Source organism: Aspergillus flavus, chromosome 4 (assembly GCF_009017415.1).
Source record: "Aspergillus flavus chromosome 4, complete sequence".
Lineage (NCBI taxonomy): Eukaryota > Fungi > Ascomycota > Eurotiomycetes > Eurotiales > Aspergillaceae > Aspergillus > Aspergillus flavus.
This window is the reverse complement of record NC_092405.1, coordinates 2,537,334-2,564,349: the sequence shown is the minus strand read 5'-3', so window position 1 is coordinate 2,564,349 and position 27,016 is coordinate 2,537,334. Positions and strand designations below refer to the sequence as shown.

General features: G+C 49.8%; 11 protein-coding genes across 11 annotated transcripts; 7 read left to right on the top strand and 4 right to left on the bottom strand.

The window, feature by feature from the left end:
- Window positions 1–630: 630 nt before the first annotated feature.
- On the bottom strand, window positions 631–1,183 carry F9C07_4095 (bladder cancer-related protein BC10-domain-containing protein; the record flags this gene model as incomplete). Its single annotated transcript, XM_041285923.1, has 2 exons — window positions 631–1,093; window positions 1,167–1,183. The coding sequence occupies 2 exons, from the start codon at window positions 1,181–1,183 to the stop codon at window positions 631–633; spliced, it is 480 nt and encodes a 159-aa protein (XP_041146351.1).
- Window positions 1,184–1,826: 643 nt separating this feature from the next.
- On the top strand, window positions 1,827–6,434 carry F9C07_4094 (uncharacterized protein; the record flags this gene model as incomplete). Its single annotated transcript, XM_041292041.1, has 3 exons — window positions 1,827–5,987; window positions 6,042–6,230; window positions 6,279–6,434. 3 exons carry the CDS (start codon window positions 1,827–1,829, stop codon window positions 6,432–6,434), a joined length of 4,506 nt encoding a protein of 1,501 aa, XP_041146350.1.
- Window positions 6,435–7,160: 726 nt separating this feature from the next.
- F9C07_4093 (uncharacterized protein) lies at window positions 7,161–7,952 on the top strand (the record flags this gene model as incomplete). Its single annotated transcript, XM_041285927.1, has 1 exon — window positions 7,161–7,952. One exon carries the CDS (start codon window positions 7,161–7,163, stop codon window positions 7,950–7,952), a length of 792 nt encoding a protein of 263 aa, XP_041146349.1.
- A 118-nt stretch (window positions 7,953–8,070) lies between these two features.
- On the bottom strand, window positions 8,071–10,221 carry F9C07_1547694 (uncharacterized protein). The gene is made up of 3 exons (XM_041292047.2): window positions 9,716–10,221; window positions 9,609–9,660; window positions 8,071–9,552 (listed from the first exon to the last, which is right to left on the bottom strand). The coding sequence occupies exons 1-3, from the start codon at window positions 9,822–9,824 to the stop codon at window positions 8,190–8,192; spliced, it is 1,524 nt and encodes a 507-aa protein (XP_041146348.1). The 5' UTR covers window positions 9,825–10,221; the 3' UTR covers window positions 8,071–8,189.
- A 398-nt stretch (window positions 10,222–10,619) lies between these two features.
- F9C07_4091 (cyclin-dependent protein kinase regulator Pho80) lies at window positions 10,620–11,902 on the bottom strand (the record flags this gene model as incomplete). Its single annotated transcript, XM_041285922.2, has 2 exons — window positions 10,620–11,820; window positions 11,850–11,902. 2 exons carry the CDS (start codon window positions 11,900–11,902, stop codon window positions 10,620–10,622), a joined length of 1,254 nt encoding a protein of 417 aa, XP_041146347.2.
- Window positions 11,903–13,370: 1,468 nt separating this feature from the next.
- On the top strand, window positions 13,371–16,854 carry F9C07_2068793 (armadillo-type protein; the record flags this gene model as incomplete). Its single annotated transcript, XM_041292040.2, has 4 exons — window positions 13,371–13,671; window positions 13,740–15,439; window positions 15,491–16,459; window positions 16,786–16,854. The coding sequence occupies 4 exons, from the start codon at window positions 13,371–13,373 to the stop codon at window positions 16,852–16,854; spliced, it is 3,039 nt and encodes a 1,012-aa protein (XP_041146346.2).
- A 165-nt stretch (window positions 16,855–17,019) lies between these two features.
- Window positions 17,020–17,958, top strand: F9C07_4089 (putative fructosamine-3-kinase; the record flags this gene model as incomplete). The annotated part of the gene is made up of 1 exon (XM_071511170.1): window positions 17,020–17,958. The coding sequence occupies one exon, from the start codon at window positions 17,020–17,022 to the stop codon at window positions 17,956–17,958; it is 939 nt and encodes a 312-aa protein (XP_071366482.1).
- A 230-nt stretch (window positions 17,959–18,188) lies between these two features.
- Window positions 18,189–19,635, top strand: F9C07_1543181 (putative glutathione-S-transferase theta, GST). Its single transcript, XM_041285925.2, has 3 exons — window positions 18,189–18,533; window positions 18,607–18,611; window positions 18,688–19,635. Exons 1-3 carry the CDS (start codon window positions 18,418–18,420, stop codon window positions 19,422–19,424), a joined length of 858 nt encoding a protein of 285 aa, XP_041146345.2. The 5' UTR covers window positions 18,189–18,417; the 3' UTR covers window positions 19,425–19,635.
- F9C07_1542008 (cyclin-like protein) lies at window positions 19,636–21,434 on the top strand. Its single transcript, XM_041292039.2, has 5 exons — window positions 19,636–20,072; window positions 20,130–20,211; window positions 20,263–20,391; window positions 20,441–20,768; window positions 20,825–21,434. The coding sequence occupies exons 1-5, from the start codon at window positions 19,846–19,848 to the stop codon at window positions 21,223–21,225; spliced, it is 1,167 nt and encodes a 388-aa protein (XP_041146344.1). The 5' UTR covers window positions 19,636–19,845; the 3' UTR covers window positions 21,226–21,434.
- A 716-nt stretch (window positions 21,435–22,150) lies between these two features.
- F9C07_2232714 (phosphatidate cytidylyltransferase) lies at window positions 22,151–23,694 on the bottom strand (the record flags this gene model as incomplete). The annotated part of the gene is made up of 4 exons (XM_041292044.1): window positions 22,151–22,189; window positions 22,256–23,049; window positions 23,117–23,489; window positions 23,545–23,694. 4 exons carry the CDS (start codon window positions 23,692–23,694, stop codon window positions 22,151–22,153), a joined length of 1,356 nt encoding a protein of 451 aa, XP_041146343.1.
- A 479-nt stretch (window positions 23,695–24,173) lies between these two features.
- Window positions 24,174–26,990, top strand: F9C07_2283591 (DNA repair protein Rad26). Its single transcript, XM_041292038.2, has 2 exons — window positions 24,174–24,761; window positions 24,816–26,990. The coding sequence occupies exons 1-2, from the start codon at window positions 24,279–24,281 to the stop codon at window positions 26,625–26,627; spliced, it is 2,295 nt and encodes a 764-aa protein (XP_041146342.1). The 5' UTR covers window positions 24,174–24,278; the 3' UTR covers window positions 26,628–26,990.
- Window positions 26,991–27,016: the final 26 nt, after the last annotated feature.

Here is a 27,016-nt window from a genome sequence, read left to right as displayed (position 1 = left end):
GGTGTGGTTATGCTTGTCTACGATCTTACTGTTTCTTCCATGTGGATGTGATCTGCTTATCTTCAAAAGCATCTGGTCACTGTTGGTGTGTTCCCTTCATCGTTAGATACCTATTTGCTTGTAATTCGTGTATGTCTTACAATACATAATTGATCCATGACCTTCAATCCCTTTTACGTGTATCCCTCTTGTGTCGTGGTCCGTTCGAGGCTAAGCTGCATCACCACCGCCTCAGCATCAACGTGGCGCGGCCATTTAGCACGTCCTTCTCAAGGTTGAATATAGTCTGGCAGTCTATTTAGAGCTATTTAGCAGATGGATATAGCGGTGTTTATTTATGTACAATGCCTTTGGGTAAAAAGTCAAAGCCAGTCCACTGTCGCACAGATGTGCGGATATACGCGCGGGCGAAAAGTTCGAAAGCAGTGAGAAGTATAATCAACGAACCAGTATCATATGGTTCGATGAAGGGACCACTTGCTGCTCGCGGGTTCGAAGCTCTTCGTCTTGTAAGGCGCGGGGTATACAATCTGTATTGTTAGAGATCATTCTAGGTTTGTTGATCAGGAAAAGAAAACGACCAGGAAAATATTCGATCAGCCCCCGGTAGAGCATCAAAGCAAACCATCTCTATAGACGGACCTTGACGTCGACACAGGGGATCGTCCACTCCCGTCGTCCAAGCAAACTGCGCAACCACTCCAGCCCAACCCCGGTCCATTCCTCCTGAACCAACCCGCCCAGTCCTGCGGCGGCTGACGACCCATTTAGTGCCAGACGACGTTGCGCCTCGTCGACTACTACGCCCGCCAGGTTCTTCGTAGTAGTATTCACAGTCTCCAGGATAAAGCCGGCGACGGTCTCATTGGGGGCGACCGAAGAGGCGCTCGGATCGGAAGAGTAGCGAGGCGCAAACCAGTCACCACGAAGGTCAAAGAAACAGCGATCTGACCAATGGCAGGATGAGATAAAGAGGATTAAAAGAAGAGCTGAGCAGTAGATACATGGACGATGGAGGATGTAGGTCAGAGTGACGAAGGAGACAATGAAAAGTGGGGAGGCATTGGTCGGGATGAATAGGAGAGGTAACCAGCTATATAAGGACTCTATTTGTTAGTACTCGGCCTAACGAAAGAAAGTGGTATGGATACTGCTTGGTAGCCCACCTTCGTAGACAAAACATGTTGAGATCTAGGTGATAACTATGTGACGTGCGTCGAAGATAACCATCGATCAAAAAGTTCCGTTGCGAGAGAAGAGAAGCGGGACGGAGATTCAGTGGCGAAGGAGAGTTCAGAGGCTCTGGGTTTCACAGCAGGTGGGAAAGGGCGGAGCAAACGTCACGGTATATAGATTGGACACTTTTCCCATGAGGTGAGTTCAGATAAGTGAATGATCATCCATCAATCCATGCACTTCTTGTCCATCACGCTGTTGTTGTCGTTTCTGGTTCCTATTGACGGTTTCCCAGCATCATTCGGACGGAAATAATACTGTACCATCAATACGTCACCTAGTGTAATTCACAGCCGCGCTCTAGCCACACACAGAGCCACATCGGGCCTTTGCTTCCTCGTCTCTCTTGATGATTTCTGTTCTTCTTCCCTCTTGAGCTTCCTCCCTTCCCCCTTTAATTCCTGTATAATAGTCGGTCATTTGGCTTCGTTTCATCGGTTAATTCTCTCTTGTCATTTCCATCTCATTCTTTATCAGACCAGGCTCGGCTGCTTACCCTCCTTTTTTGGCTCTCGAAAGAGAGCTCGTGAAAAGTACGTTGGAGCTTGGATATCGCTTGGAGGTCGTCTTCACTGTGGCGAGTGACAGAAATGTCCACCCCCAATGATCTCCAGGCTCTGTTGGCGAGCATTAGGCCGCGTCCTTCTCCCTCGGATACGCCTGGCCACGATGCTCCCATGCCGTACCCTCAGCAGTACCAGTCCGGATTACGCCCCCAGCAGCCGCCATATGACGGGCAGAGCTTTCCTCATCCCCAACTGCAACAGCATGGTTACCGCCACCCATCGGTCTCGTCTACCATTCACAGTCCCTCCCCAGTGAATACTCCGCCTCATCATGGCTCGGACATTCTCAGTCCTAATGCTCCAACGCCGCGTGGGGAGATGTTTCCTCCCCAACAGCATCAGCCAACGCCCCATAATCCCGATCGTGCTGCTAATCTGCTCAATCTGCTGAAGTTTAACCAGTCTGCGGCACCTCCGGCTTCCCAGCAGCCGTCGCCTTTCGGATTGGAACAGCCGAAGCCGTCTCACAGCCACGAAACCGGTCCGGAGGCTACGAAGTCCCACGCGAGAAACATCTCCGCGTCCGATTTGGTTGCTACTCTCTTTGGGCGACAGGGTACCACGGCTCCTGTCAAGCCTGCTGGTGCGCAGTTTGGTCAACCTGGACCTGCCGTCACCGCTGGTGAAAACTCTGTTGTTCCCACAGCCGAGAACACCCAGGAGATGTTGCTTCGCTTGCTCAACCGTCCCAAGCCGGTCCGAGAAGTTTCTGAGGGACCGATAAAACCAGTCTCTCAGCCGTTAACTTCTATCTCTTCTCAGAAGTCCCCTGTGGCCGAGGTTGTCTCGGGAGACCCTGCGATAGCCTCAGTCCAAGCTGTAGAGGAATCTTTGGCTATGGGTTCTCGCCCTGAGGAAATTGTAGCCGGGAAACCGGATGCTCTCGCCTCTCATCAGCCCAAGCCCTCTCCCTCTGGCAAGGAGACATTGTTCACATACGTCAACCCCTTCGACCAACTTGCCGCTGCTTCTCCTCGCAAGGGAACTCCCCAGCCGAAGTCTCGGAGCGAGAGCCCTAGCGTAGAGGCCACAGGAAGCAAAAAAATCATCACCAAGGAGGAGACCACTCAGGAGGCAGCACGTGCCAAGTCGCCGAGCTTAGCGGAAGAGCAGAAGGAAGCTGTGTCCCAAGTAGTTGATAATCTCGTCAGCCAGATTGTTCGTGACGTTGATGAAGCGGTCGCCAAAGCTTCCAAGGAAGAGAGCAAACCAGTTGTGCTGATGGCTCGGGAAGAAAACACGCAAGAGACCCTGTCGTCGATCGCCAGCCACCTCCAGGAGACCGCTGCTGAAGCCAGAGAGGCTGCCCAGGAGAATGGAAATCACGGAACAGTCAAGGATACTACTGCTGATACTTTTGTTGCGAAGGAGACTTCCAACAATAGCGGCGGTGATGCTTTAGCTGATAGCTGGGAGAGTGCTGAAGATAGCGCCCAGAAGGAAGAGGAACGTATCGTACCGGTACATAATTTCCCCTTGAAGCCGTTTATTTCCATCTCCGTGAAGGCCCAAAACTCTGAAAATCTTACGACTCTGCGTGATGATGGAATCATGGACATCGCTCGACTGAAGAAGGAGTTCGACCAATTGGATCGCTCGCTCACTTCAGCTACCTCGGATTACATCGTCTATGCCCTGGCAAAGAATGGAGGTATGAGAATAATCCGCCAGGATGATGGGAGTGACAAACAAGTGTTCCGCTCTACCCGCGATCGTGTGTTTAATGTCGCTGTCTGTACCTCCCAGACAACGACAGGTACATCCGATGAACAGGCGGTCCTAGGCATCGGCGTTAGTGGTGCTGTATACTGGGCATTGATTTCGAATGGAGACAAGGACTTGTTTGAAATGGATGCTTTAGAAAGCGAGAGTCTCACCTTCCCTCCGTTCCCAGCCTCAGATGAGAATACTTCGGGTGGCCAGCTGAAAACGCGTGCCAAACGGAGCTCTCGCCATCCAGGGTTCTTCGCAATTGGTCGCGGTAAGAACATCTACGTGATCTCTCCCCAGGCTGCCGCAAACTCCAGTTACGGCGTCTCCGGCACACAGCGTACCGTCAACACGGAGAAGTTTTTCAAAGAGCGTGCCTTGAAGATCTCTACCGGTAAGGCCGGCAAGGACTTCATGTTCAGTGACGATGACACTGTTATTGCCTCCCTAGACAAAACAGGTCGTCTGCGTTTCTGGGATATCCGTGATGTTGTTAACAACCCCTCTTTCTTCGCTACTGGACCCAGTCCCTCGGAAGTCCGCGTCCCATTGAACACCTTTGTAACCGGCTCTCCTGCTGAAAAGTCGTGGCCTACATCTGTGCTTTTCATTGACAAGCTGCGCCCTTATGTGAAATCTATGGCTCTTCGTTATGTCTTAGTTGGTCTTAAGCAGAATCACACCTTGCAGCTCTGGGATATTGGGCTAGGCAAGGCTGTGCAGGAGCTTAAGTTTCCCCATGAGAACGAGTCGGATGCTATTTGTAGTGTTGCATATCATCCCGGATCCGGTATCATCGTTGTTGGACATCCTACGCGCAACTCAATTTACTTTGTTCATCTGTCCGCACCCAGATACAACTTACAGTCCATGTCCCAGGCCTCGTTCATCAAACGCTCAGGTGAAAAGGATGGCAGCCTTCCCAAACCAGAATCGACTGCATGCATGAGCGGCATTCGAGAGATCTCGTTCGCTTCAAAGGGTCAGCTGCGGAGTTTGGACCTTCTTCCAATCAATAAGACAGCCGGAGAGGAGAACGGGTTGTTTGAGCTTTACGTTATGCACTCCCGGGGAGTAACCTGCCTGAACATCAAGAAGGAAGACCTTGGTTGGAGCTCCGATAACAAGATCATTCGACCCGTTAATGCCTTGGAACAAGGTCTTATTGACATCTCCGAGCTTCAAACTTTCCCGGCGTATGTTACGGACGATCCTTCCATCAATGGTGACGCTGCGCCCACTCCAACCAAGATAGCTCCTAAGGAGATTGCCAGGAAGACCCCTGATCTGGGCGCCGAAGCCAGCGCCGCAGCTAGTGCTGCTGTTTCTCGGACCCAGTCTCCCAGTAAGCCCGCTCCAAAGAAGAAGGCAGGTGAAGAGCCAGCTGAGTCGACAACTCCCCCCACTGCCGGGGAGAAGCCCGAAAAGAAGAAGAAAAAGAAGGGTACCACTGCTGTTGAAGCGCCAAACAAAGCAAAAGACGCGAACGCTCCCTCCGTCACTAGTTCAAGTGAGGGCCTTGCAGCCGCGACCCAGGCTCAGGCCGCTGGCGAACAGCTTAATGGAGATGTGTCAAAATCGACTACGATCAATACTGCACCGGTTAATGTCACCGGCGCTGAGCCAAGCGACATCTGGAATAAACACGTGGAGGTATTGCAAACCGGCGTGTCCGCTGAATTTAACAAGAGCCTTGGTCGGGAACTTGAAGGACTGTATCAGCGCTTTGACGAAGAGCGACGCAGCTGGGATGCGGCTTCCGCGGCCAAGCAAGACCAAGTTTTGCGGTTGGTCTCTGACACTCTTTCTAACAACGTCGAAAAGAATCTCGCACGCATCGTTTCGAACAGCATCCAGTCGGAAGTGGTACCTGCTTTGGCAAACCTAACATCAGCAGCTGTCGGTAAACAATTGGACAATGTTGTCGGTCAACAGATGGGGGTTACCCTTCCTCGTGAACTGCGCCAGGCTCTACCTGACACTGTTTCCCGTGCTGTCCAGCAACCTGAAATGGTGAAGGCCCTGTCGGAAGCCGTAAGTCAGAAGCTTTTGCCTGATCTTGAGGCCGAAATATCAAAGGCCGTTCAACGCACGGTCACGCCAGCTTTCAAGACCTTTTCTACACGTATTGCAGAGAAGACTGGGTCCGACATGGAGAAGCAACTACAGGCACATCTCAAGCAATACGAGGTTCAACGCCAGAATGATGCCGCTAAGATTGACCAGCTCACTAGTCTTGTCCGTGGTCTATCGGACACGGTGGCTTCATTGGCCGCGGCGCAGACTGGTTTCCAGAATGAGGTTTTGAGGCTTAATCGTGCCGTGGGTCAGCAAGAAGGAGACAGACAAACTTCGCAACAGCCGACAAGCGCCATGGCCGCTACACCTAGCGAGGCACAGTCTGCCGAGGACGCGGAACTAGCGGAGATTGCTCAGTTGATGAGCCAAGGCAGATTTGAAGAGGGTTCAGTCAAGGTTTGTATTCATTTCAACATTATTTGAGGAGATTGCTTATCGTTCTGCAACTAGTGGCTTCAATCCAACCAGCAGGCAGACCTATTTGACAACCTCTTCATCAACTTAGACCCGGCCTACTTAACCGGCCTCTCCCCTATTGTGGCGCTTTCCGTTGGAGTTGCGGTCACCTCATCTCTACAAACAAATGTTGCAGAACGCCTCAAGTGGCTGGAAGTTGTTCTGCAGACAGTAAATCCTATGGTATGTGCAAAACTATAACAGTATACAGATCTTGCTGACATGCTCTAGGATGCGGACATTCGGGAAGTTGCACCCAGGATCATGGATATTCTCCTCCAGCGACTAGATATTTTGTATATGTCTGTCGCTAAGAACGCACCACACGATCCTGTTATTCGTAAAATTCCTTTTCTTTCGCGCCGCGCTCGAGAGCTACGTGGCTAGATCTGTGATCTAGTTACCTGCTGCACTTCTTGATGCTGTCGTACGAGGCTGCAATTGAATAATCAACTACGTTTGGTTTTGTCTCATGAAAGTTACGCATATTTAATGCAGTTAATGGCAAAAAGGAGGGTGCTATCTTTAAGTTATGCAAAAAGAAGAAAAAGAAAAAAGAGAAGAGAAGAGAGAAAGAGTGAAAACAGCCAGTTAATGCATGAGGTTTCTCGTGCCTGGACTCCTCGCGTATGGGACATATGGCAATGGCTAATGGATGAAAAGAGAGAAAAGAGGAAAAAGAGAAAAGAAAAAATATAATGTTTTCATCTTGACAGTGTCAGGACATTGGTGGGCGCCTTGGGCATACCTATGTTAGCTCTACAACGGACTGTTATGGCTGAGACGAGCAACGGCTATGGCAAGATTGATGCATATTAGGCGAATGGTACTTGTAATGGTTTCTTTTTCTTTCTTTCTTTTTTTTTTTTTTTTCTTTCTTTTCTACCTGGATGGTGTAGACTTCTGCTTCGTATCATATGGATTAAACCCTAGGACCACCTCTACACTCCAAGTCCAGGAATCTGGCAAGTCTGGACTTGATAGTACATTAGTAGTACGACTAAGATCAGTGCAACCCTGGCCCCTCCTCTTTTGACCCCCCGCAAACAAGAAAACACCCTCAAACTCCTCCTCCAGCCTACTTCCTTTATTAAGGATATTCAACATTGTACCATGTCAACCCCCATCATTCTAACCCCCCGATTTGAAATCCGCCAACTCGGCCCCGAACACCAAGACTGGGCCAACGCAATCGTCATCCACAGCAATGTCTTCTGCTCACCAATCTGGCCCAACATCTACCCCACGGACAAGACCAGGCGCCTTTACCAAGGCTTCCTAAGCAGCGAGTATCTAATCGCGCACCAAATCGCCTCGGGCCTGTCCTACGGCGTCTTCGACAAAGAATACAAGTACAAACTCCCCTCGTCCGAGCAAACCGGGGGTAAACTGCACTGGGACCTAAACGATGAGACCGCAACGAACGAACAACTCGTCGAACAGATGGACTTCCCACTGGTCTCGGTCGCGATGAGCTACAATGGATCCAACCCGCTGGATCTCGACCGGTTGAAGCCGCTGTTCGGGGTGCTGCCTCTATTTCCCAAGATGATGCAACGTCTGGTTGAGATCGATTCTCGGGGTGAGGTGACGACGCATGAGGGGACATTGATGAGGAATGGGACTTCGACGAGGGCCGATTATGAAGGGCACGGGCTGATGAAGCGGATGGCGCATTGGTTGATGCGCGATGCGGCGAGGAAGGGGTTCAAGGGCATTGAGATACCGTGCTTCCATGATGCTGTTATTGGGGTTTGGTCGAATCCACCTGCTCCCTTTCGGGGGGAGATCGTTGCTCAGCTTAATATTAAGGATCAGGAGGAGGTGGATGAGGATGGGAAGGAAATTAAGCCCTACGCTCATGTGGACCAGCGGATTGCTAAGATTTACGTGACGCTTGTTTGAGGGTGTGTTGGTCTGTGATGGACCGGGCTGGATCTTGGGATTGGGAGGTTGCATGGCTTGTGAGTTCTTCGTTCTTGGGAGTTTGTTTAAAATAGCGAAGAAGAAATCGGCATTCCTTTGTATGTAGCGGTCATTGTCATCGGAACTAAGTTCTATGTAGTCACTGCTTCCCAATTTCATAGATCATGTTCCCGGAGGTCTATATAGTACATGGTGTTTTCTAACCTCGTGTACGTGTTATGCGTGAAAGGCCAGGCCTTCCTCAGCACTCTTCTCTGTGACTCCATCCTCGACGAACTCGAACCCCAGGGCCCGCCAGTTCAACTCTTTCCGCCAGTGCAATCCATAGTACAACCGGCCTTCCTGGGGGTCGGCGTGCTCAATGGATTTTCTATCTCCTAACTGCTGCTGGTCCTGATCCTGATCCTGCGTTGTTTCAGAGGTCTCGTCCGCCTCGTCGGCAGGGTCCGACACTGCGGCTGGTGCAATTACAGGTTCCGATGCCAGACCTCCCGTTACCATCCGTCCTTGTCGGGGAAATATAATCGCCCGAAAGCGCGAAAGAAGAAGGCCCATCGAGCAACAAAGGCAAGGCTCATGCGTCAAGTACACGTCAAGGTCTGTGCAGAGATAGCCGCCTTGAGCACGCGAGCGAAGTCGAGGCTCTTGAGAACTGTCGGTAGATTTGGGGATGGCCCCGGTATCTGTTTTCTGATACTTTCCCGGCACGGGCGACGAATCATCGGAATCCGCCAATGGCTCGGAACCGGAGACGTCCGATTGAGAAAGAAAAAACTTCTCTAATCGATTTAAAGGTATCTGTTCGTTGGACTCGTTTCCATCTTGTTTACGTCTTGCATTAGCAACCAAGTCCGCTGCGCGCATTAGCGCGTGTAGCTCCGGTCCGCCTTCTACGTCTGAATTATACGTCTCCACATTGGGATTGGGCCCTGCACCTAGCTGTCGTTCTGACTCTGACATTGCTCCGGCCTCTCGGCGTGCGTATCGTACATCACCTGCAACAGCCACAACAGCATCGGCCCAATGGATTCCTACATCCTCGTCGGTCGCACCAATGTGAGCCTCGAGCTCTGGATCGACAACCACTGCGCCAACCCCGCGTCCTAGTCCAGAATTCTCTGCTTCATCGGCAACCTTGCGCGCCAGGGCTAGATAGCGTCCTGCCTTCGGCTTGATAGAGTCGAGAACACGGGTTAAGGTTTGAGGAGGTGGTGCCAGGGTCGCTCTAGGGGTCGCAGGATTGAAGACGACGGGCCACATGGTTTTGGACCATTTCTCGGCTTGCCCAACCGTCAAGGGTGGCTCCAGTGGGACGCGAATAGACTGGAGTTCAATATTCCCTGCACCCTGAGTCGACTCAGACGGGATTTCTGATGGTGGCGCAAACGGAGCCAATAATTTCTGAAGTGTTTCCACTTCGGGTAAAGGAGGTGTAATCAGAGTGAAAATTGTCTGCATCGATGGTTCTCCCTTTATAAGGGTAGATCGTAGGCCATCGGGTAGCTGGGTATGCTTTGCGAAGCGTCGAAGATGGTGCAGAGGACGAGAAGGGTCGCGAGGGAAGGCACTATCCAAAGCCCTGTTTGCTACCAATCAATGCACTGCTCAGGTAGTAATTGTATCAAAAAAGCTCACTTTATCACTTTCGAAGCACCTTTCACGCTGATTTCTGCTACATAGGCATCCGCTGGGAATTGTTAATTGCACAACCAATTTCCACCCTGGCAATGGGGTTGACCCACCGAATTCTTCACGTGGCCGCGCCTCTTGAACAGTTCTAACAGGGATAACCTGTCCAGAAAGTGGCTCTACGCCACGAAGTATCTCTTGTACGTCCATTGAGTCGTACATGTCCTGGAATATTTCTTTGGATCGCGGGGTATCAATTTGCTAAGCGAGGGGAAATCTGGGCCGCTCAGGGAATAACAATGTGTGGGAGCTAACAGATTTCGTTCACAACATTTTTCTGACCGTGCAGCGGCAGAAATTGCATTGTTTCTGATCGCCGGGGTCCCATCGAGGGAAGGATTGATAGAGAAGTCGAGATCGACATGTTTCCATGGATCGCAGCAACCCTGTACCCTGTGACCTAAGCCCTACCCTCAGCTGTTTCGAGACTAGCCTGTTGATAGCCTGAGGCAGGGAGGGGACGTCATCATTCTAAATTGGCTTCGGGTTGATCAAGCTGATCATGATTGGATAAAACACTACTGTGATTGCACCAGTGATAGTACTTAGCACCTTAGTCGTCGGGTATGCATATATCGTTTCAGGGTAGTTACAAGTGCTATAGTAGGTACTTCCTTGACGCCGGTCACAATAACACCAATATAGAGCGATATACAGCCTGAAAACATAGTAAAAGAAAATGATGCGATCAAGAAAAACAAAAAATAAATGAACCGAAAACATGAATAAAACCGATCGTCCACCACAGTTGGGTTATGTATTAGCACAGCCATCTGCCTGTACCTTTCTTTTAACGTAATATGTACTAAGACAATAGGGGATATTGCCGATCCCCTTCATAAGAATTTTAAATCGGTGACCAACACTGCTGCGTGCTATGCAAGTAATCTCAAACCCCATCTAAAGGTCGACCAAATAGTAAATAGAATGGCATCTGTTGCAATGAAATCCACTCCTTCAAGTTTCGCGTACGATCTCATATCCTTCACATCTTTCAACTAGACTCTGGTAGTAGTCCTCAAGCACTTCCGGCTGAGGAACAATGCGCCACTCTACGCGGAATAGAAACTCTAACTCAAGAAGAGCCAACTCCGTCATGCTGATACCGCCCACCCGAGCATAGGTCTTATTCGTCCAGAAACTATCGCTCAGTCCTTTGCTCGCAACTGTTGCACTGGCAATGAGGAATCGGTGAATGGTAAGACTGGAGACGGTAAAGGCTGGGTAAAGAGCGCAAAGGCGGTCGATATAATACACCATGCTCAGCAGGATTGGAGGTGAAAGTGTAGCATGAGTGGTCAATCGCTGCAGATAGTCATTGACAGAAATCCGTGGAGGAGATCGGGAGTGAAAGCGAGTCAGTCGACCTTGGTGGAGCGGGATTTTGTCATTGAACCGAATGAGTTCCATCAGCATGCTGGAGATTAGCACAACGATATCCCGAGGATCAGCGAGTTCATATTGAGCCGGCAGCAACTTGACTGCGGGGTTGGATGGACGCAGCCGCTTCGATTGCGAGCCCTCCAAATCCGTGCTCCCAATCCCGCTTGTAAGCCCACCATTAGCGATAGGGTCGTTCGGACTGTTACGCTTATTAGACCCTGCGCCGTTGCTATTTGGCGCGGGCATTGAGGCGGCCACGGGATGTTGTGTGGGAGCGGGGGCGGAGGCCTGAGATTGAGTTACAGCAGGAGGGCTGTTATTGTGGGTATAACAAGGGGCACCTGATGGATTTGTGTTGGTATTGGCGGCGGCGGCGGCGGCTGCGGCGGCGCTTTCAGCGGTAGACGCGGCAGTGCTGTTTCCGCCCCCAAGGGAGGTCAGCCCAGCGGACATGCGACCGCGAGGGAGATCCCCTGAGGGCCCCGGAGGGGACGATGCAACGGTGTGTCGATTTAGAGCTGAACGAAGCTCTTCGATGGCCACACGGGAAGAACGAGGAGAGAAGTGACTACCGGGCGCAGCTGTCGGGTTACCGGCAGGCTCATAATGCTGGTTATGTGAAATAGTCGTCGACGAGTGACGAGGAAGAGGAGGAGACGAGAGAGAGGGAGGAGGGCGAGTGGGAGGAGAGGAGGGTGAAGGGCGAAGGGCGGAGGAGGGTGAGGGCGATGAAACTAGCATCTCCGCCCAACGATACCACCACGTGGGCGCACGACTGAACGACGTGCAACGGGGCTGGCAGACGCTGCGAAACCTTGTGCTGCTGCTGCTAAGAATGGCCGCATGCCCTGGCGCATCGTGATCTGCGGGGCTTCAGCTCTAGAAGAAGCTGAATATGGGAAGCGATGAGGAACAACTATTTTAACAATAGAGATTGTTCCAAGGAAAGAAGATGGGAAGAGGGGAAAAGGAATTACGGGGGGGACCTTTAGGTAATTAAAAATAAAAAAAAAATAAAAAATAAAAGAATAAGTAAAAAGAAAAGTTATTAAAAAAAAGAAAGAAAATTTTTCCTCTCCCACAATACAGGTAAAGCTGCAGAAATTGTTCAGGCAAAAATCAAGGAATATGTCACAAACTCAACGAATTTCTTTACAATTATCCAATCGGAGGTCTTCAATAAGGGCTAGAATCCAAGACGGATAAGGAACGTTACCGTCCCGTTACAATTGAGTTGCCGGGCACGCGATGGTCATGGCTGTCATGCATTGTACAGTACGGAGTACCACCAGAAATCTATTCATTAAGGGTAAAACGCTAAGGGGTAAAAAAATGGACACCGGATTTCTACCCGACGAACCCCGTACGCCGTACTCATCAGGAGAGCTTGGGATAGTTCATCCTCGTATACAAAACATCTCATCCATGCCATTTCCGTGGGTCAGGTGCAATGAGCTGATTGAGGGCTCTTATGCCACTATAGGAGCAACCATCCGTCCCCAAACATGCAGGTTCACATCTATCTCTGCAATATACATTGATACCTTGCCTATAATGTCCCTCAGACTAATACCGGCTAAGTGGTCAAGTACAGGGGTTTGGTCTCACGGTGAACACTCCCGGAAGAATACTAGAAGTGAAAGTGAGGCCCTTTCGACCAACCCACCCCGTCAGGAAAGGCTGCTGCTGATCAAGCCCGTCTATAAGGCTGAATCACATGATGCAACTGACATTGGTCTATATCCGGAATTCGGAGGAACTGAACCCCCGCCTGGTCGATGGACATCACATGACCTGGGGCACCGAAAGCGGTGACTCGACGGTATCGGCATTACTTTCTGTAATGTTGTACTCCGGTAAGGGTAACAGCTAACCTTAAGGAAGCTCTCGCAACATGACGGCTCATAGAAGGAAGTCGGTCGGATGTCAGCTTCTTTGAATCGGTGTCGAAGGTTTACCGTTCTACATCGCTTCATTTTCTCTTAATTGTCTGTTTCCATAGACTTCGCCTAGTTCATCTTGCGTTATCTTACAATATTAGTACATAACGATCCCTCCACGCTAGGTACTGTATGTTGTACTGTACTTAGCTGCTCATCAGACGCCATTCATTCGTATATCATCGCCAGCCACGACTTACCTTACTACTTGTACAGAACCCCTCCCCTGCATCAACACTTCGTTTCGGCAACATCTATCCACCTCCCCCATTTCCCCCCCTCGGACTATTCCCGTACTCTAATTCTTTTCATTCACTACTCGACTCTTCTTTTTACCAAAGCGGTCTGCTAGACATCCTCCCGCGGGAGGCGGTGATTTCCGACCATGACTCGCGCTTCAACACCTCCGATACTTTTGGAACTTCAAAGCGCAGATTCCTTATCGTCTCAGGCTTCGGCACTTCGAACCCTTAAAAATGAAACAATTGGCCATGATCAACGCAAAGAAGCCTGGATCCGGTGGGGTATAATCCCCATACTAGCCAAGGTCCTTGCCTCCAGGCAAACTAGCGGAAAGAACACCGAGCTCAATGGGCCGACCAAAAGCCAACAGCCATCGAGTCGCAATCCGGAGGAAGACGAAACGTGCCTACAGGCAATTATCATACTTGGTAGTATAGCACAAGGTATTTCTCTCAAACCGGGAGTTCTGTCCGTCGCTCTGGCTCAGGAACTGATGACCATTATCAATCAGGCGGTGCGGCTTTCCTTTCCCCTATCCTTTCTAGCGGCATCCTCTCGATCCTCCTGTCTATATTGTCATCTCCCGATTGCCCTCAATCTTTCGTTCTCCCTATACTGCGAACCCTGAATAACATCGCGGATCGGCTACCACTGCAAAGCCAACAACAATGGCCGAAAGATACACGTTTAGCCGATTTGCTCTTCTCAGACGAACATATCAGCTGTCTGTCACGCATTCTCGGGCAGGACTATGGCACTTATCAAGCGCAGGCATCCATTGAACTTGCTGCTGCCCTTATCGGGAAGCTTTGCACAGAAGAAACCCATAAGGCAATCTTGGCCGATTGTGGCGTGTTGGATGCGCTGGCTGTGAAGGTGGCATCGTTTATCGTTGCTCAGGGTTTTGTACTTCCAGGTGCGGAGGCACATGTGCAGGAGTCTGGTGCTCTTGGTTCTCTCCCTCCCCCTGCACCCCCAAGTGCCAAACTGGCTCCGATCCTTCGTGCTACCACGGTCATTATTGAACATTCTAAATGGCGTGCGGAGCATTTTCTCTCATCGCCTGGCATAGTGACTGTTTTCCCCAAGCAGGTGCCTGGATTTGCTCCTTCTGATATCAAGACAGGCCCGTGGGGATCGACATATCTCTCGGGCTCAGCTGTGCCACGTCACGCCGGGGCCAGTCCCCTCGAGCATCTCCTACCATCGGTTCCACTGTCTCAAGGAAAAGCTTCTGCTAGTGCTACCAACTTTCCACCTCTTGGTCAGCCACATGGACCCCAACGCCGGCATAGCCATTCATTCCCAACCCCCTTCTCGATCTTGGAGGCGCCGAACTCTGATGACGATGAGAATGCCATCGTTCCTTGGCTTCTATATACTATCCGTGCCGAGTGTGGCATGGTGCGGTTGATGGCAGCACGTCTGGTCACAGTTCTATACCGTCTAGGTCTAACGAAGAAGCTTCGAGTCTCTATGCTTTGCTACTTGTTGATTCCAATTCTTATCCGAATGCTTGATAAGGACTATGAGATAACTGGCGATGATGGCGTCCAATATGGAGGACTGATTCTGTCCACTGACCGTCTGAAAGAGGAAGCCCCGGCGGTTCTTGCTACCCTGGTGATTGACGATCAAGAGCTGCAGAAGCATGCAGTCGATGGAGGTGCTATTAAACGACTATCTCAGCTACTGAAAGAAACCTATAATCCAATTCAAGAGAACGCGAAACCGATGTGGCATGTCGATGGCGGGGAAAAGGTCGAGACTACTTGCACACAATCAGCAGAGTGCATGCTGGGTCCTCCAGGGTATTCTCCCATTCATTGTCATGTCATGCGATACCGGGAGAACATTCTTAAGGCTTTGGCCGCTCTGGTGCCTTTCAAGGATGAATACCGCAAGACTATCTGTGACAATGGGGTAGTCCCCTATATCATTGATTCGCTCAAACCGTGCCCGAACGATCCTCGAGACACATCTAATCCGAAAAACACCGCTGCTGATGGCAACCCTACACCAACCCTATTAGCAGCTTGTGGTGCTGCACGGATGCTCACTCGCTCGGTTAGCGTATTAAGAACCAGCCTGATTGATGCTGGAGTAGCCACTCCTTTATTCACCTTAATTCGGCACCAGGATATAGAAGTTCAGATTGCGGCAACGTCAGTTATATGTAATCTTGCGCTGGACTTTAGTCCAATGAAAGAGGTAAGTTCTTACACTGGCTTGGTGCGCGGAGGATATACTAATGCGTCCCAGGCAATTATATCCGCAGAGGTCCTTCCAACATTATGTGAGCATGCACATTCTACGAACACAAGGCTCCGAATTGAATCGCTTTGGGCGTTGAAGCATGTAGCCTATAACTCGACCAACGATGTCAAGATGAAGGTCATTAACGGCTTGGGACCTACGTGGATCCAGCAAATCATAACGCAAGACCCAATTAGTGCTCTAGCTAAACGAGGGCTGGATGATGAGATGGAAAGCGGCACCTCAACGGGCATGAGTCGAGCCAACTCCGCAGGAGAACAAGTTGATCTATTGAATCCTGTCGAGGACACACAGGAACCCGATGAGGATATGAAAATGGCCGATACATTACCGCCGTCTAAGATGAGCTTAGAGATGTTCCTTCCCGATGTTAGCCGGCGTCGCAAGCTTGCGCTGCATGGGGACCTCGACCAAACCACTCAAGCACGCCAAGATGATATTGCCGTACAAGAACAGACCTTTGATCTCTTGCGTAATCTTGTTTGTGGTCCGGGTGCATCAGAGATGATTGATCATTTGTTCAAGGAGATCGGGCAGGATTTGATATTGGATGCACTGGCGGATAAACTACGGCCTCGTACCATTCAAGTGCCACATAAACGAGAATCATCTACCCACAGAGCTCTCCAAGTTCCAACAGAGATCCTGGTGGCAGTCACGTATGTGATCATCCACCTCGCTGCTAGCCTCCCATGGCACCGCCAACTTTTGGTCTCACATCGTGATCTGTTACGTTATCTCATGGGGTACTTCGAGCACGCCAACCGTGATGTGCGGACGAATTGTGTGTGGGTAGTGATCAATCTTACATATGAAGATGACTCGAGTGATCGAGACGGCTGCCGTGAGCGAGCATACAAACTGCTTTCTGTTGGGGTGATGGACCGGTTGAAGCGCTTAGAAGAGGACCCAGATCTTGATGTCCGAGAGCGAACCAAAACAGCCTTACATTTGGTAAGGACCTTGACACAGGCCTAACGGATATCACCTTCTTCTATCTCTTTTTATATTCCTTTCTGGGTTCGCTTTGGCCATCTTCAGTTTAATTACGATCACTTTATTGCTTGTTTTCATGCTGCATGGACAGGCACAGCTCTATGAACTATGGTAGGCGTTAGGATGGTTGTATAAAGATATTGAAAGGATTATGATAAAATGTACATGTTGGCTTATGCATACAAAATCTCTCACTTTTTCCCTCTTCCTCTTTTTTTCTTTCCAGTTTCTTCCTTCCTTGATGACTGGGAAAGTTTTTGAGGTTTTGCCTATTCTGATATCAGCTATCCTGCTGGGCGAGTGTTGTGTTTGCGGAGTACATACAGTACAATAGGTACCTATCTTATCGATAAGATAAGATAAGAAGTGGGACCTGACCGGATACGTCATCGGAACGGCTATGGTTTAAAGCATTTCCAGCGAATGGAACGAGTTCTCAGGTACATAATACCATCAATTCCTATCCTCTTTTATCTCTCAGGTTAACTCGCATAGCATATCCTTACGAATCAAGAGCCATGGCTCCAGTCCCCGCATCGCTGTTGCGTGCTCTCTCCATCTCCGATCCCTCTAAAGCAAGCTTGTCCACTGCTGGCTTGGGGTCGGGTTTCACCAGTACAGGAGCCATTCGAGCAACAGTGCCATCTGCAGATGGACAGTATGAAGAAGAGAGACGATACTTTGTTAAAACATCCGCAGACGGTAAAGCTGCTGAAGAGATGTTCCGAGGGGAATATGAGTCCTTGAATGCTATTGCGACCTCCGTACCAGGATTTTGTCCCCGCGCTCTAGCTTGGGGTCCTCTGGAAGAAAGCAACGGAAAGAGCTTCTACTTAGCGACTGAATTCCTAGACCTAGGGGGTGGTGGCCGGACAGGCCAATCTCTGGCTCAAAGACTAGGAAAGCTTCATTCGACCCCGGCCCCGCTAGATCCTGAGACGGAGAAACGCCGGTTCGGGTTCCCCGTGCCGACCTTCTGTGGTGATACTAAGCAACCCAATCGATTTCACGATTCATGGGCAGACTTCTACGCCAATGAACGGTTGATAATGATTCTCGAAACCTCGGAGAAGCGCAATGGCCGAGACGCCAGTCTACGAGATCTAGTGGAGCGGACGGCACACACGGTTGTACCCGCCCTTCTAGGGGATGGTCATCTAGGCTACGACAAGAATGGGAACGGGGAAGGTATTACACCTGTGGTTGTCCATGGAGATCTTTGGAGCGGCAATGCAGACCGTGGAAGAATCGTGGGCAGTGGATGCAAGGGAGATGAAGAAGTGGGTGACGTTGTCTACGATCCATCATCATGCTATGCACATAGTGAGTATGAGCTGGGAATCATGAAGATGTTTGGAGGCTTTGGGTCGACATTTTTCACTGCCTACCATAAGATTGTTCCTAGGACTGAGCCAGTGGAGGAGTATGAAGACCGGGTAAGGCTGTACGAGCTGTAGGTTTATTTTTTGTCCTTCGTCCAACTCACGTTCACGGCCTTTCTAACCAGACCAGATATCACCATCTAAATCATTACGCCATCTTCGGCGCTGGGTATCGATCGGGAGCAGTGTCAATTATGCAGAATTTGATCAGGAAGTATGGGAACTAGTTCTGCAGAGTTGCTTCTCGGCATCTTTTGGTTATTTGGCGTGGCAGATTCCGGTTTCGCATACCGACGTTCTCTACTAGATAGATCTACATGGTCAAAATCCCCGGTGTTGTGCTTGCCCCGAGAGTATTAATAATCCTGTGATCCGATGACACCATCGTACATACTGAGTCAGCATGGTGAATTAATAACGTAGTATTTAAGGAGGGCACACTTTCTGTGTAGTATCAAGTTCCCCCCGCATCTTCCAACATTTTTTTAATCTCTCTCTCTCTCTCTCTTCTGACAGCACCTGTAGAATTATAACATGGCCCCCATTCCAGATGCAGCAGTCCACCCTGAAGCAACGGGGGCTGCTAAAGTGTTAGTCGAAAATCATCGTGCGGAGCAACCATTAAAGCTGTATGCGGGGTGGTTTTGTCCGTAAGTTTACTTTTAGTACCAGCTAGTGTCTACGAATCCGTACGATAAGCAAGTTTGCTGACCTGAATGACAGCTTTGGTGTGTCTCACTTGTGAACCTTCTTCTAATATGCACGGCATATCTAGTATTTGCAATCTTGGCTAACCTCTTCAAGTCCAACGGGTTTGGCTCGCACTAGAAGAGAAACAAATCCCTTACCAGTACATCGAAGTCAACCCCTATCACAAGCCCCAGTCACTTCTTTCACTGAATCCGCGCGGTCTGGTGCCGACACTATCTTGCCTGGTAAAAGACGGGGGTGTCCGGGCAGCCAAACCCCTTTATGAATCCACGGTTATTCTTGAGTACCTCGAGGAGGCCTATCCAGATAGCTCTCCACGGCTCCTCCCAGTAGACCCCTACGACAGAGCCCGAGTACGCATCTGGATCGACTATGTTACCTCGCGGATCATCCCGGCTTTCCATCGATTCCTTCAATACCAGCCCAAGGCAGGAGGTGAAGACCCAACGGCTGGCTTGGAGAGACTCAGACAGGAGTTTCTGGGCCATCTCAAGGAGTGGACTAGGGAAATGCATGTCGACGGACCATTCTTCTTGGGAGATCAGATTACACTGCCAGATCTGGTCCTCGCCCCATGGGCGGTCCGGTTGTGGGTCTTTGATGAATATAAATCCGGTGGACTTGGCATCCCAGCGGGAGGCAATGGAGGGGAGGATGAGCTTGTTTGGCAGCGGTGGAGAAAGTGGCTAAAAGCCGTAGAGGATAGGAGAAGTGTGAGAGAAACTACGAGTGAGAAGGGGTACTACCTCCCAGTCTATAAGCGGTATGCAGACAATGTGGCGCAGAGTGAGTTGGCAAAGGCTACCCGTGAAGGGAGGGGGGTGCCATGAACTTGAATTCTTTCTGTCTTGGAGTCGAGGAAACATGGAGGAAACCCAGTCATATACATTAGTTTCTAGCACCACGATACGTGTATATATATGTATACATATACGTTCAGCTGCACCAGTGAGATGACTGGTATTCACTTAACCTGTGACCCACATCAGCAAACAGAATTGCAGGAAACATATAATGCAAACTCTTTCACCTTATAACCTTGCACCTCCTACCCCTTCTTTGACCATCAATAATATCTATGACTTTTTGTTCTGATATGTATAAATAGACTAACGGAACAACAATTTCCCGTGTATCACACGTGACTCGAAGTCGTCGCCAATCACGCTCTTTCATACCAAAGCTATCATTTCAGTCTTTTGAACATATCATCGTCCGGTTATTCGGAGATTTCTAGTACCATTTACAAGTATGGTGCCGGAGAATAAGGATGGCTTGAACAATCAGGCCGCATCGGAGACAAGCATACCGGAGCCGCCTTCCATTCATCCCTCCTTCATCCAAGTAGCCAAGCCGTATATCTTCGAGCAGACTATTCAACAATGTATTGCGGCTATGGGCGTCAATCCCCTACGCGAGGAAGGACTGCGCCTGCAGGGAGTGACGTGGATCGATAATGTTCGCCGAGTGTTATATTTGTATGTATTCAGTAGAGTGACATTCCTCAAGAGAAAGAGAATATGCTAACGGATTAGACCTATCCGTACCTTCAACACGGCTGTGGTGTATTATCACAAGTTCCGACTCGTTCATCCTGACAGCGAGTATAATTATATGGTAGCTGCCACCCTTACCCACCTATGTAGTTAAAACCAACTGACCGTCTAGGATGCTGCTGCGGCTGCATTGTTTACCGCCTGCAAGATTGAGGACACCTTGAAAAAGTCCCGAGAGATTGTATGTGCAGCATATAATCTCAAACTACCACCTTCAGAACATATATCTCCTGATAATCCGGTAGGTTCTGCGCTTGCATTGCACCTGATCCCTCGCTAACACGTTTAAGGTCTTCGAAGTACATGCTAGAGGTATCATTGGATTGGAGAGGCTTATGCTTGAGGCGTCAGGTTTTGATTTTCGGACGCGTCACCCGCAAAAAACCCTGATCAAGCTTGCCAGACATTATGGCCTTACGTCGCAGTCGCAGGTGTCTAATGTGGCATATCGCATCTCGCAGGACCTCTATCGTACTTTCGCTCCAATCAAACAGACTGCCTCAACCATGGCTTTTACCTGTCTAGAACTGGCAGGCCGTCTGCTGGACCAGCGCATCGAGGCGGTCGAATTGGGAGTAGACTACGAGAAGTGGAAAACCAGTCGGGAAGAAGTAATGGGTAAGTGCTCCTCGTAAATGCCCTATACTGAATGAAGCATTCGCTCATCGTATCAGAAACCCTCTTTGACCTACTGGAGCTGTATACCCACAGTCGTGGCTCCACCTCAGTCGGCCCACATTTCCCAGCCGATCGATTCCTGACAGTCCGTATCCCATTGAACAAAGAGGCAGAAGCCCAAGGACTCCCTCGCTACACACACTGGGTTAATGAGTCAAGAGACCCCAAAGCTACCAATGGCGCAAAGAGCGGCAAGGAGCTGGCCCTGGAGAAAGCTGGCGCCAGGCTCCATCCGCTCACACCTGTCGCTGCCAATGGGGAAAGACCCAGAGCCGGCGAGAAAGGACGGGATGGAGCCGTACGCTTTATGCTCGACACGGAGTGTGCGGATGCAGAGAAGGCGCGTGTTTCCGAGTATTTCAAGGTCGAAATGGAGGAGTACGAAGTGGAAGAATGAGCTGTCAAATCCCTGCATCATAGATACATTGCCCCATACGGCTACCACACTGCGACGAGTGCAGAACGGCGCACTGTCTGCGCGTCTGATTTTATCGGTCCGCCAGCTACTTTTGCGGCAATCGCTGGCGCCGAACAAAAGTACACCGGCCTCTACTTGGGTTTCGAGAGGTGGAAGAGTGGCACCAATTAAGAGGGTACCATCTAAAGCTAGGCCAAAAATGCAAACGGCAAAGCATCCCGTCACGCTGAATGGCAAAGAAGATAGGATGGGAAAAGCGGAGCGATTGACCCTACAATGATATGACCCAACGATTTCGATACCAGTGTGCATCGGATATTCCGTGGAGTCTGCCAGCGAAAAGGCACTGTTCAGGATAACATATATATCCAAGTCACTTATTCATAGAATACTGGTTATGAACTTGGTTGAGCTAATCGGCAAAACAAGTACCGGCGGTGTGCAAAACCCAGTAATTGCTCAACATATATTTCCTATATATGAAAACCTTTACATTGCCCATTTAGACGCCAGTCTCGTTCCGTTAGACAACGGCGGCTTGACATATCAGAATATGATACGGAAAGAAAAAAAAAATACAATTACCCCTTTCGCACGTGTACCTAGACATGAACCTGGCCTTCTGACCGTAGTTTCCCGACACTATACAACAATGACCCAATGTGAAGGCAAGAAGAGAGAGCAAGCGCAAGGCAAACGTTCGGTAGCCACCGTTGAGGAAGAAGTTTCGTTTGAGGCTCGTTAAAGGGCTCTAGCGATGTCGAATGACGACCGATTAAAATGGTATTCTAAAATATGAGTCGCTACTTTTGATATTCCGAAATTTTTGAGCAGGTCGGGAGGGGGTTGGGTTTCGTCACTTAAAGGTAGAATGGAAATGGCATGGGTCATCATCGAACGTTCTTCATCGGCGCTTGAGCTCAGTGTTCAGACACTCCAAAATCTACATTTTGTTAGTTACTCGATATATTCTAGATTTTATGAAAAGGATATTGGAGGGTATACTGACCGTCTCGGAAACAGTACCTTGGTTGTACAGATACTTGCCCAACCCTCGGACAACCTCCAATTGCTCCTCGACCGTCAGGCCATTGATGGCGGTCTCAATCACATCTCCAACGGTAGCTTTGTACACGGCAATAAAGCTATGGTAGTACATGTACGCAAAGAAGCCCATGATGAATTGGCAGTCCATCCGATCGGTGATACCGCCATGACCCGGGATCGATTCACCAAAATCTTTAATTTTAAAGGTTCGCTTAAGCCCGGAAGCGAAGAAGCCACCGAAAGGAGCGATTAGGGAGGCGAATGTAGCGAAGATCAAAATATGGAACTGTATGGGCTCGACGTAAAAAGTCTTGTCCACTCCGGTCCACTCTGGAACTTGGTACGGCTGGGGCATAAAGGCTGGGTTTGGGGTGCATTCCAACCCCGTCAACACATTGGATCCGAGATCATTTACCGGGCAGATGAAGTACTTGTAGCGCATTAGGACATTGGTCATGAAGTAGCCGAAGATTATGGTGCAAATCCAAGCACCGAGGAACCCCTCGACTGTCTTTTTGGGAGACAGTTGGATCAATTGGGTCCGGCCAAACGTGATCCCGCAAACGTAGGCAAAAATATCGTTAGTGATGACCAGAGACGCTGGGAGGAAGAACCAGATCATTCCCTCCAAAATGTTGTTCATAACAAAGTGTGCTTGTACGACGATCAGGTAAAGTGCCATGTGAGTCCAAGCGAACTGTGTAAATTGGAACCGGTAGTGTCCCTTCTGTAAAGATGCAACAAAGAAGACAAATCCTACACTCTCACATTAGAATCTTAAATGTTTATCTTCAGTTACCCTGGAATAGGGAACGCAACTCACCCATGACGTAGAGAGTAAAGCTGATAAACCTGTGATGAGTCGCGAGAGGCAATAACACCTTGTCGACTAACAGGACGTGCTTAAAATAGTAGATGACACTTTCACCGTACAAAAAGTACATTGTTGTGGCTAGGAAATACCAATTCAGCGATTTAGTGAAACGGAGGTTCTTCTCTTTGCTCGGCACATTGGCAATCGCGATAACCTCCTTGAATGAGATGATTTGAATGGCGGTAACGAGGCCAATGATGTAGATGTGGCCTGAGAACATGGCAATAAAGAAACCAAAGATCATCACGAAGGTCCATATTGTGCGAGTAATGAAGGTCTGCTTCTTTTTCTCATAGTCGGACATCTGCGGCTGTTCGGGTTTCTGGCGGTGCTTCCTATTAGTCCCCTAACAACACTGAGCAACTCGGGCCGCTCACCTCTTCGACGATCGTCTCGGGCTTGGACACGCTGCCATTTTTTGACGGACTTCCGGGTTCAGAAGCGGCATCGCTGGCATCTGAGATACTTAACCGACGAGTTTCCGACGCCCGGTGTGGGAACCTGACATTCCGACGTGGTTTGGACATGGTGTAAATGAGCCGAGGGCAGAAAGGAGGATGGCGCGGTACCTAAGCGGTATGCGTGGGGAAAGACGGGAAAGTCTAGAATAAAATCCTAAGGCGAACTGGGGTCGGGACGGGGCCGACAAGGACAAGTACGACAGGGGAGGGCGAAGAGGAGAAAAGGGAGTGAGAAAGGGAAGAGAGAAGAGAGTGAGCACAGGTGATCGTCGTTAATAGATTAAAATTTCATGTGAAATAGCGACCGACTACGGTCGGCGGAAGCACGGACAAAAAAGCCGGGGAGCAAGACACAGCTGGGTAGGACTCAACAAGCAATTCTCCGTCAATGTTTCATTGACTGCGGTCCAAATCGCAGGGTTGATATTGAGGAAGCGGAGGAGAGTGAGGAGTAGGAAGAAGAGAGGGAGGTGAGATCCCGTGGCCGCAGGTGACTTTGACCGGCTACTACGTCAGGCGTTATTTTCCCCTACTTTTTTTGCTTACAACCCCAACAACTAAATCCCCACTATTTACCGCAGTCATTCCTTTATTCATACGCCACGTTCGCCTTTCATTCTCTCATTCATGGCGATCGTGCGTCTTAGGGCATGGAAGAAAACGATGATGATTTCTTCTCCGATGATGGCTTCGACGATCTGCCACCGGGCACATTATTCCAGCTGGAACAGAACGCGGTCTTAGCAAACCAGGCTGCACAGCCCCAGTCTCAGACTACAGCGGCAATAGGCCAGCCCTCTCGAGCTTTTGCTAGCCATAATATTCAAGCGGCAGCTTCCGAGCAGTCCTTCCTCTCCAATGCTTCGTTAAAACCCCCTGCCCATTTACACACGGGATTGACCGGCGATTACGGCGCTTTGGATGTAGGGGAATTGGACGCGGTGGTTCTAGAAGATGAGACTGAGTTGATGCATGGGCTGGATCAACCAGCTGTGCCTACCGAGCAGTCTGGCTCCTACCAATTTAACCCGGAAGGAGAGGGTGAACAAGCTTATCCCGAGGCCATGGAGGTTGAAGCAGAAGCTTCACACACTAAGCGTGGTCATGTAGCTTACGGCATGATAAACGATAAGGTATATCATTAGATTCCTGATCTGCATCTCTGCAGAGCTAATTCTTGACAACAGCTGGCAGCGGAGAATGAACGGTATAAGCGAATGACCGAAGAGCTGGCTGCGGCCAGATCTATGGCGGAAACAAAAGCCGGGGAAATTGCTATCATCCGATCAAATCAGGCGAAACTTGCAGAGAACTATGAACGTCAGGTTGCCGCTCTACGAAAGGCGATGGCTGAAGAGATAGCTAGGCACAAGGAAGAAGTAGAGGCCGCACGTGCGGAAGGGAAAATGCTAGCTACGGAGAATGCGTTTCTTAAGCAAGACCTTGCCGAAGAGTCTATGCGGATCAGCAATCTGAAAGCGAAAGGCCGGGCAGAAGAAAAGCCAGCTCCAGGAACACCAAAGAAACACAAAGCCCTGCCTTTCCGCGATGGATTCGATGACGATGAGATACTTGCCGCCTCTCCCAGCAAATCTACGCGGTATAAGCGAATGAGCCCGACAGTGGGTGGTAAACGGAAGAGGAGGCTGAGCGAGGATAGTCCGATACCACTTGAATTAAGCCCACAGCCAGAGCCTATGCATGTCGAAACTGCTGTCGATGACATGTCGGACGATGCCTTAGATGAAGCCATACCGAACCGAACCGCTCATGTCGACGACCAAAGCTCACAATTGGTCAAGCGCCTATTGAATCATCGAACATTCCCAAACGAGAACAGTGACATTGAGGTGATGGCTAGATTAACATTCCCCTCAGAACCTCAGCGAACACTGTCGTCAATTTTACTTGAGGAAGTGGCAAACCTCGACATTGGTAGTTATTTGCTAGAATATGCACGGGCTATAATTTCATTATGGTCTCGTGCTTTGCGCGAAAAGTTTTTCGAGCCCGTTCCCATTTTTATGGGGATTATGCGGCATGTCTTGGCTCTTGATGCGCCGTCGTCTACCTCTAAGTTGATCGAGCACCTAGTGCCGCTATTACAAGAGTCGGGGGAAGTTAACGGCATCCCCCGGTTCAAACACTCCCCCGTTTCGCGGCAAAATTTCGGACAGGTCAGACAGACACCATTATCTGAGCTGCAGCCTCTTGTAAACTCGACTGAGGCGCTGGGCCTCCTGTACCAAATGGCTTGCTCATGCTTACATATCGACCGCGTGTTGGAGCAATTCTGGCGATACATGCGCTACGACTTTATTCTGATGATGTTAAATTGCTCACAGTCCATAAGCGACATCATCCTAACCTTAAATCTTCTATCGACCAGCATTCGCATCGAGTCTTTTGGTTCTGTTCAGGACACAGAGCAGGACCAGATCGCAAACGAAAACTACATTGTTGATCGCGTGGCGAACCTTCTGAGTGAGATACCACAGGTAGACGAGGGACAGCCCCCCTACATGGCTTCGGAGATTTGCGATATGCGGCTGGAAGCGTTGTCTCTTTTGACATCAGTTGCCTTCAATCAAGAGGCCCCCACCAGTACTCATGGCAGCATGGTCATTGCATCTCACTCCACGGCGCTAGCACGACTTATTCGAGCCATGCACGACGAACTCGATGCCTTGTATGCATCACCGCCCGAAAAGGAGTTGCGCGCAGAGTTAGTAAATGGGTTGATGCGTCTAGTGTACGGGGTGATCCGTCGACATCCAGAGCACGTCGACCTCCAGTCGAAACTCAGCCGAGTAGCGGGGGGAAAGCAGAAGTTTTTAGTGGTGCTGACGCGACTCGCGTTCAGTGAAGGGCAGATACTTGAGGCCGGCATTGAGGATGAGACGGTGGAGATGGCCCACGAGATCTTGGACGACGCTGTGAATCCTCAAGAGGCCGAGGCTCTGCTCGAAGCTTTCCCAAGTTCAAAGCAGCAGGAATAGAACAATATAAAGACGTGCAGGTGCATAGATACACGATGGAATAATCAAATGATACAAAACGACTGCTACTATAGCGGAAATGAAGTTGGTATTTGGGAATCTCGTTTATGGGTAACTAGAGAAGCAAAGGACGACAACATGGATAGATAGAATACGCAGGTAACTGATAAAAAGTGGAAGAGAATTCAAGGTACTGAAGTGCAGACATAGAAGAAATTACAAGGTCGTGGTACAACATGATTACTACAGAATATCCCTCTTCTCCATACCCCCGCTCAAGGCGGAGAGATGATGAAAAGAGAATGATGATTCCAGCAAGTGGAAAGGAGCCAAAGAATACGCCTGCCAATGACCCGAAGGCCGTTGGACGGATTGTTCCGCCGCGCTGT

What these genes read in the sequence shown, in the direction of transcription:
- F9C07_1547694 (XM_041292047.2), bottom strand. Translation starts at nt 9,824, where the DNA reads ATGTACGACTCAATGGACGTACAAGAGATACTTCGTGGCGTAGAGCCA. An exon ending in GCGGCCACGTGAAGAATTCG is followed by an intron (nt 9,661 to 9,715) that starts GTGGGTCAACCC and finishes AACAATTCCCAG; the next exon opens with CGGATGCCTATGTAGCAGAA. An exon ending in GGTGCTTCGAAAGTGATAAA is followed by an intron (nt 9,553 to 9,608) that starts GTGAGCTTTTTT and finishes GGTAGCAAACAG; the next exon opens with GGCTTTGGATAGTGCCTTCC.
- F9C07_1543181 (XM_041285925.2), top strand. Translation starts at nt 18,418, where the DNA reads ATGGCCCCCATTCCAGATGCAGCAGTCCACCCTGAAGCAACGGGGGCT.
- F9C07_1542008 (XM_041292039.2), top strand. Translation starts at nt 19,846, where the DNA reads ATGGTGCCGGAGAATAAGGATGGCTTGAACAATCAGGCCGCATCGGAG. An exon ending in ACAGCGAGTATAATTATATG is followed by an intron (nt 20,212 to 20,262) that starts GTAGCTGCCACC and finishes CTGACCGTCTAG; the next exon opens with GATGCTGCTGCGGCTGCATT. An exon ending in ATATATCTCCTGATAATCCG is followed by an intron (nt 20,392 to 20,440) that starts GTAGGTTCTGCG and finishes AACACGTTTAAG; the next exon opens with GTCTTCGAAGTACATGCTAG.
- F9C07_2283591 (XM_041292038.2), top strand. Translation starts at nt 24,279, where the DNA reads ATGGAAGAAAACGATGATGATTTCTTCTCCGATGATGGCTTCGACGAT. An exon ending in ACGGCATGATAAACGATAAG is followed by an intron (nt 24,762 to 24,815) that starts GTATATCATTAG and finishes TCTTGACAACAG; the next exon opens with CTGGCAGCGGAGAATGAACG.